Source organism: Leptonychotes weddellii, chromosome 5 (assembly GCF_054177405.1).
Source record: "Leptonychotes weddellii isolate Sample4059 chromosome 5, ASM5417740v2, whole genome shotgun sequence".
In the NCBI taxonomy this organism is placed as follows: Eukaryota; Metazoa; Chordata; class Mammalia; order Carnivora; family Phocidae; genus Leptonychotes; species Leptonychotes weddellii.
Genome location: NC_138373.1, coordinates 115,841,396 through 115,849,796, shown reverse-complemented (window position 1 = coordinate 115,849,796; position 8,401 = coordinate 115,841,396). Strand labels below are relative to the sequence as shown.

Sequence of the window (8,401 nt, the reverse complement as noted above, 5' to 3'; positions counted from 1 at the left end):
CTCCAGATGATTTAGAGTGCATGTTGAAGTGCAATGTGGGCTGGAACCAAAGTGTGGAGGGCCTTCTGTACCATTCTGAGTGTTTTACTTCATAAATGAATTACTGAGGGAGGAGAAAGAATCCTACTTTTTTATTTTTTGGTATGTGGAAGGAAAAGAAATAAAAAATAAAAGAAAAAGATTCTCCATTATTAATGGTTATTTGGAACAATTGATCATCCGAGCTACATTGTTCAATAGGGAAGCCTCTAACCACATGTGGCTATTGAGCATTTGTAATATGACTAGTCCAAATTGAGATGTGCTGTAGGTATAAAATGCATGCTGGATTTCTAGGATTTAGTATGACAAAGAAAGGTAAAATAATTTTATGTGTTGATACATATTAAAATGATATTTGGGATATATTGGATTAAATGCAACGTATTTAAATGCAAATTATTTTTACCTGTTTCTTTTTACTTTTCTTCTTCTTCTTTTCTTATTTCTATTGGGCAGTGTTGGTCTAGAACAATGGAAATTTGTGGTAGATATTTTACTAACCAACTTTGATGAAGGACTTCCTTACCATCTTGGTCTTTTAACCACACTCTTTCCTTGCTTTCTGGTCATTTGCAAGAAAAATTTTAAAAGGCACCCCCTTTTGTAAAGGCTTGAGCTCCCCTAGAATTTCCTTTTTTACTTGCTCCTGACCACAAACAAATAATCAATGTGCTCTGTGGATAACGACTCAACAATTTACAAGGGCAAAGGATGGAAGTACACAAAAGTTTCCAATCCCTGGATGGTGTGAAGTAAAAGTGCTTTCAAAGGATGCCATAAGAATGGCACAGGTGGGCATAATGGGTCTGTCTCATCGTCAAAAGACCCAAGGAGTTGAAAGGAAACTCTAACTACAACACCAAAATGCCACAAAACCATAGTTATTAATACAAACTAGCATCTCCCCCTATCTGTCACCATCTCATTTAAAAAAAACTTGTGAAAATACGTAATCCTGAGGACTTCAACTCAGTATAAATACCAGCAGCAGAAGGAGATGCAGTACATTTTTCTGATTGTCTGTAGATCGGCTATTAGAAAAGAAAGATCAGCTAAGTCCTCTGGACCTGATCAACTTAACCTTAACCTCTGGATCTGATCAACTTAAGCTACTGATTTCAACTACTTCCGGCCTAACTACGAAACAATGAATTTTACAAGCTATATCTTAGCTTTTCAGCTTTGCGTGATTTTGTGTTCTTCTGGCTATTACTGTCAGGCCATGTTTTTTAAAGAAATAGAAAACCTAAAGGAATATTTTGTAAGTATGACCTTTTAATAACACTTGCTGTGGTTGAAATGACTGAATGTTGACTGGGAGTTGTCTCTATGATACGCTGCCATCTCTAGGCCATAGTCATCTTGAGAAGACTTGGTGTTATTTTGACTGTTTACTAGATGCATTTTTTAACTAAATGATCTAGATATTGCTTTTACCCTCTGCTCAACTTGCTATAGAGACTTAGGGGGCTTTCGCTAATCTTCCAAAAGATGGGAATAATATGGGTATAAAGCACAATGGTGTTGATAATTTTGTGGCGAGAATCCCTTCAGTTGTCAAGTAGTATGTATATTGAAAGAAAGACTAGCTATTAGTTTCTGACTTTAGAGTACTACAGGGGTGACAATAAAAGGTCAAGATTAGCATTAAACACGGTAATCTGAACTGATCAATTAAACAATGTGAAGTCCTTCAAGTTTGGGCTTAAAAAAATCATAGATGTTTCTCTCCAAAAAGTGGTTTTAAAGTTCTGCTCTCTATGTTATCTATGAATTACTCTTGAACTCAGTCACTTGTTGATATTTTGTAGGAGTTATAATCTGGCTTATATTAAATTTTTGTTTGTTTTGTTTTATTATGAGCTTTAAAAATGTTATTTATGGTTAATTAAAATCATTTTTGCATTTTAAATATTTTATCATTTGTCCCAAATGTAGCTATTATAATTGGAGCTGTTATATTGAAGCATTCACAAGCTTTTTTATTCTCATGTCATCAAAACAATCTCTCTCTCACACACACACATTTGGAATTATCTTTTAAAGCTGATAATACCATATAGGAGTGCACCAGTAGATGTTATGGAGACCAGTACCATAGGGGGGCAGTATTTTATAGTGAGATGATTTTGCTGATTTTTTTACTAGGCTTGAAAATACTTCCTTTTCCTACTACAGTTATTTGGGACAATTGAAGTATCACTGGCCTTGTTGAGTTCATTTATGATATTGCAACTTAAGGGCTATACTAGAAAATAAGAAGCTAAAATGGTGTGATAGTCTTTGGTTAGATCCAACATAACAGCTTTACTAAATAGGGTTGAAAAGAAAATCAGTGGATATTGTCAGCAATAAAACTTGAAGTACATTTTTAGGGAAATTAGTGGACTAATTGTAAACCATTTTTCTTTCTTTTTTTTTTTAGAATGCAAGTAATCCAGATGTAGCAGACGGTGGGCCTCTTTTCTTAGATATTTTGAAGAACTGGAGAGAGGTAAGCTGAATATTTTCACTTGGCTGATTTTCCTGTTGCTTATTTTCTGGTGAATAAATTCATAGCAACCTTTCTTTGTGCTCTTTTCTTCCAAGGAGAGTGACAAAACAATCATTCAAAGCCAAATAGTCTCCTTCTACTTTAAACTGTTTGAAAACTTTAAAGATAATCAGATCATTCAGAGGAGCATGGATACCATCAAGGAAGACATGCTTGTCAGGTTCTTCAATAGCAGCAACAGTAAGCGGGATGACTTCCTTAAGCTGATTCGAATTCCCGTGAGTTGATCTTAATTCTTTCTTTGGTTTCATTGCAGAGGCTCTTGCAAAATACTGAATTTCCAGAAAGTAGATCAGCTACTGGGTACAGTTGTTAAAACTATGAAATGAACCCATGGCCCAAACTCCTCCTTGGTAATTCCATTTGCACTTGTGGGTGACTTTGCCAAGTCAGTATGGAAATCATTTAATTTCGTGATTGGGAGGGCAATGCTGGCATTATGTCTATTGTGCAGAGACAGGTGAATGGACAAATCCAGTGAGGAGGAAGTAGTGAAGGAGCCAAGGGGAGTATTGAGAAGCATTTCTCTCATTGTTCCTTGTTTGTGTGATGGAAATTCTCCTGCTTTGACTGGGAGACGGCAGGTCTTAATGGAAAGAGTGGAGTGTGGGGGTGGGAATGGAGAGGAATTTTGCCTTCCTCCCACCTTGGCCACCAAGGAGCCTTTTGTTTGTTTGTTTGTTTGTTTTATTCTTATGTTAATCCCCATACATTACATCAAGGAGCCTTTTGACCTCAGATGAATCACAGGCTTGCCTAGAGCTCCATTTCCTCATCCTGAAAGGAGGCTTTTGGGTTCACTCTAATTTCTTTGGTATCTTTGGCTCTAAAACTGTACCATGCCATACATAGAAAAAGAGAATGAGATAGCAAAAACTCTGGTTTTTGAAAAGGCATTAGGCATATTTTCTTGCCAGGCTCTGGTCAACCTCTCATATGGTATAGCCCAAGTAGCAGCAAGAGTGTTTGTTTTTAGAGAAGAAAATAGAATTTATACCTTATGAAGAAATTGTTCTATCAATTTTTGGATACTTAGCTATCTTAGCTGGAGAAAGCCTTAACTTCTCAAGCCTTAGCTCATGAAACTGCCTTGAATCTTTAAAGTTATGGCTTCCAGAAGCTGAAAGATAACTTTGAAGCGTAAAGATAAATCACATTTTCCAAAATTTTATCTAGGAGACAAAGGCCACTAGATTCCTTTGGGTTTGGCTTTGATGTACAAAATTTGAATGAGAAAGGGCGGGGTCTTATGATGACTTGTCCTCTCAGGATGTGTGGTGGCTGGCTGTCATTCTTCCTGGCCTGCCTCTCACCCCTCTCAGATCAGATAAGTGCTTGTTCTTCAGGATTTTTCTAGTCGCGAGTATGTTAGATGGTACAAAAGTGGTTTGGAAAATTATTAAGAACATTACTATGTTCCACTGATAGTGTTTTCCAATGGTCAGTGGATCCCCTCTGGCCCCAGGCTAGACACTGAAAAAGCACTTGTTCCTGATCCAGGGTTGCCCCTGGCTTGCCGTTCAGTCCTAGATGAGTCTCTTGGTTTCTTGGTGATACTCGGAACACTGGAAAGTAAAATTTATCACTGGCAAATACAGCTGGTAGAAACTTTTCCCTACTTTGCTGTAACTGGGACTTGAAAAAAATCTGTGGGTCCCATCCTTCTGGAAGCTCCAAGCCTCCTGCTTCATGATGGGCTATATTGAGTGAGCTCTCAACCATTGTCTCCTTCGGCTCAATTGCTAATATTTAAGAATGTTATGCTTTTTAATAATTAGTCCTGAAGCCTAGAATCCCTCTAGTTATTCAGAAGAGTAGCAAGGTGGCTGCAGTGTTTCCAGTATTAGAAAGAAACATAGTGGCAGAGCCAAGATGAAAGTAAATGGTCCCCATTTTATTAACGGTGAATTCACCTAAATGGTCCTGTGGGTTAGAGTGAGGAAATAGTTCAATTTGCTGGGATAGAAAGGTGCAGGGAAATTTGCTGCAATTCCTAATTTTAAAAGTTTATGCCAGTAATTGCTTATTGCCATATGAATATGATTAGTGTTTATTTTTGGAATGGGATTCCATTGTGGAAATGATGAAACTGACCAAATTGGGGGAAAATGAGAAATTACAGTATTCATCTGTCTTAGACTTGGTGTTTACAAAGTACTGAACCTCTATTGGTGGTTGTCAAACTTTGGTGAGTAACAGAATCACCTGGGGAGCTTAGTGACCACACAACTGCCTGGGTCTTCTCTGACTTCATGCATGTGGATCTCTGAGTTCTTCATTAGGGTCTCCAGGTTATTCTGCTATACACCAAAGGTGAGAATCATTGACCTATAGTAACTCATTTGATACTGAAAGCAAAGACTAATTAAAGTGCAAGATGGGTAGAATTGGTAGGGAGCCTAGAGATGATTGAAATAATCTCCTCATTGTTTAGATGAGAAAACAGAGGTTCAGAGAGGTCAAGTGACTGGCTCAAAGTCAGTTATTACACACAGGATTCAAACCCACATTTTTTGTCACTCCACTTCAAGGCTCTTCTCACTATATAATTTTGAGAATTCTATGGCAGTAAATTTGAGGATATATCATGTACCCCATCATATTACAGCATAACTGGCAATTTATTTATAACTTTAGTCTTAACAAGTGAAGAAACTACCATTGTATATTAAGGTAATATACTGCCAGTGAAAACCATTTGTTTTGAAGGAATACTTCCATTTTCATTATATTAATAGCATAATATCCTGATGGCTTGTATGCCTGGAATTAATTTTGCTGCTTTCCTTCCCAATAGGTGAATGATCTGCAGGTCCAGCGCAAAGCGATAAATGAACTCATCAAAGTGATGAATGATCTCTCACCAAGATCTAACCTAAGGAAGCGGAAAAGGAGTCAGAATCTGTTTCGAGGCCGCAGAGCATCGAAATAATGGTCATTCTGCCTGCAATATTTGAATTTTTAAATCTAAATCTATTTATTAATATTTAATATTTTACATTATTTATATGAAGAATATATTTTTAGACTCATCAAAGTATTTATAATAGCAATTATTATGTAATGAAAATGACTATTAATATATGTCTTATTTATAATTCCTGTATCCTGTGACTATTTCACTCAACCCCTTCCCTTTTTTATTCTGACCAACTAGGCAAGACTGTGATTTCAAGGCTTAATCTCAGGGACCAAGTAGGCAGCCGATTTAAGTAAGACCCTGTGGGGTGTGCATTTATTTCACTTGATACCATGAGCACTTATAAAGGAAACGATGCCATCCAGTCCCTGCCTATTTGGGAACATGTCTGCATTACGGGCCACTGCTCTAAGGGCATGTCAGATACCACTTGAATGTGTCAGGTGATACAACTTGTCTCCTGATTAAGAACATAGCATTTCTTCTCATGCCTGGTGCTTCAGAATACCACTGACAACTATGACTGTACCCAAATGGAAAGTAATTAATTTGTTTAGTTTATCAATATTTAATATATATGAATAAAGTATAATTTCATAATGATTCGTGCTGTGTCAGACTTTTTCTAAGTGAGGACTGGGGTAAATGAACTAACTACACTCTAATGAGTTAGTAGGAAGAAAGTCATTCTTTAGCTGTGGAAATCTTAGACTTGAATGAAGCCCCAAATGTGGTATTTCTCTCCACTGGCAATTTGTTGGCTTCCCCTGCTCCATCTGATAGCTGTTTGAGCTATCTTTCCAAAATATGAATTTAATCATGTTACCAATTTACTTCAGAGATTCTGCCATGGAAAGTGGTCTAAATTGTTTAGCGTGGCACACAAAGATTTATTTCTACCACTTTGTCAACTCCCTATTGCATCCTTTACTTAGGTATACCCCATCTCCTCTGTCTACCTTGGGCAAACGCCACTGGGTATGGAATAGTGAGTGTGAGCTCTAAGGGGAGAGGCTTGGATTGGAATCTTGGTCCCACCATTACAGGTAGTATAACTTTTAATGAATTCCAAGCTCCAGTTTCCTCATGTGATAAAGAAGAAGAATTGTGCCTTCCTCATAATATTGTGGTGAAAGTTCATTCTTTCACTCAAGAAATATTTATTGGAGCAACTGCTATGTGCCTGGTGATGTTCTAGGCATTTAAGATACCATCATGAACAAAACAGACAAAAATCCCTGCCCTTGGAGAATTTAAAATTTAGCCAGGGGGATACAGATAATAAATCAAATACATAAAATATTAGTAAATTGCAAGGCATGTTAGAAGGTGTTAGTTGCTATGCAAAAAAAGTAAAGCAGGATGGGGGAATTGGGAAACTATAAGTAAGGCCAAGTGAGTGGTCTAGAGGTTTAAATGGAATGATTAGAGTTGACTACATTGAAGAGATGACATTTGAGAAAGCATTTGTAAGAGGTAAGGGAGATAGCCATTTGGATTCCAGGCAAGGGAAACATCCTTGCAAAGGCTCTAAAGTGGAGATTTGTCTTGCATGGTAAAAGAAAAGCCAGCAGACCAGTGTATTGGAGCAGAATGAGTCAAGAATAACTCACATTTTTTAGCTGAGCAACTAAAAAAATGAAGCTGCTATCAGCTGAGATGGGGAAACTGGAGTGAGCAGATCTGGGAAGGAAAGTCAGTTCAATTTTGAATAAAAAGTTTAAGGTGTCCATTAGAATCCTAAATGGAGGTGCTGAGGAGGCAACTGGCTAGATTAGTCTGGAGTTGGGTGAGAAGTCTGGACAATTGACATAAATTTGGGAGTTGAGGCACAGAGAGGGTATTTAAAGACCTAATACCGTGTGAACTCATGAAGGTCATGAGTTTATAGAGTGAAGAGGAGTGCAAGAATTGAGTCTCCAGGCATGCCATCAGTAAGAGACTAAGGAGAACCCAGTGAGGGAGACTGAAAAGAAATGGCCAGTGAAATAAGAGGACAACTGAAAAAGTGAGACATCCTGAAAGCCAAGTGAAGAAAGTGTTTCAGGAATAAACTTTGTCAAGTGCAGATAGGTCCAGTCAGATGAGGACTGAGAACTGGCTCCTGGATTCAGCAACACAGAGACCACTGTTGATCTTGGACAAGAGCAATTTTGATGTAGGTGAGGTTGAAAGCCTGGTTGCAAGGGGATTAAGAGAGACATTAGAGACGACAAACATGAATAACTCTTCTTAGAAGTTTTGCTGCAAAGGAGAGCAAAGGAAAGGGTAGCTGTCAAGATAAGAGCGATCAAAAGAAGTTTTAAATTTTTTGGTTGTTGCTTTTGATGGGAGAATAAACTGCTTATTTATGCATTGATGGAAATGATTTAACTAAGGAAAAAATGATAGATGATGTAGGATAGAGAGGGGAGACCTGCAGAGTGGTTCCATGACTAAGTAAGAGAGGTAACTGAGGACACAGGAGGAACTGGCTTTAGGCAGGTGAATAGAAAGTTTATTGTTATTAATAGGTGAGAAGGTAGATTATGTGGATTCTGATTTTGACAGGTGGCTAAATGTGATGGTGAGAAGTTTTGGAAATTTTAGCTAGTTGTTTAAAGTTTTCTCAGTGAAAGAGGTGACTGAAGTTTACAGAGGAAGTATTGGAGGCTTGGGAAGAGCAGACAAATCAAGGGAGTGCAATGTGGATTGCCAGGCAGGTTTAAGGACCCGCTTGAGGTCCACATTTCATGAAGTTAAGGGACATCAGTCGGTGTAACTGAGTGTTTTTCTCCATCTATATAGAGCTGTGGGTGAAGATATAGAGTAGGCAGAGAGTTACATTTAGCAGACTTAATTTGGCCAAGGAAGTAGGACAGAAGAAGAGAAGACAAGGAGGTCAT

At 37.8% G+C, this 8,401-nt stretch overlaps 1 protein-coding gene across 1 annotated transcript; it reads left to right on the top strand.

Annotated features, from left to right (window-relative positions):
* The first annotated feature begins 855 nt into the window (after nt 1-855).
* On the top strand, nt 856-6,080 carry IFNG (interferon gamma). The gene is made up of 4 exons (XM_006740002.3): nt 856-1,303; nt 2,468-2,536; nt 2,632-2,814; nt 5,394-6,080. Exons 1-4 carry the CDS (start codon nt 1,190-1,192, stop codon nt 5,526-5,528), a joined length of 501 nt encoding a protein of 166 aa, XP_006740065.1. The 5' UTR covers nt 856-1,189; the 3' UTR covers nt 5,529-6,080.
* The last annotated feature ends 2,321 nt before the right edge of the window (nt 6,081-8,401 follow it).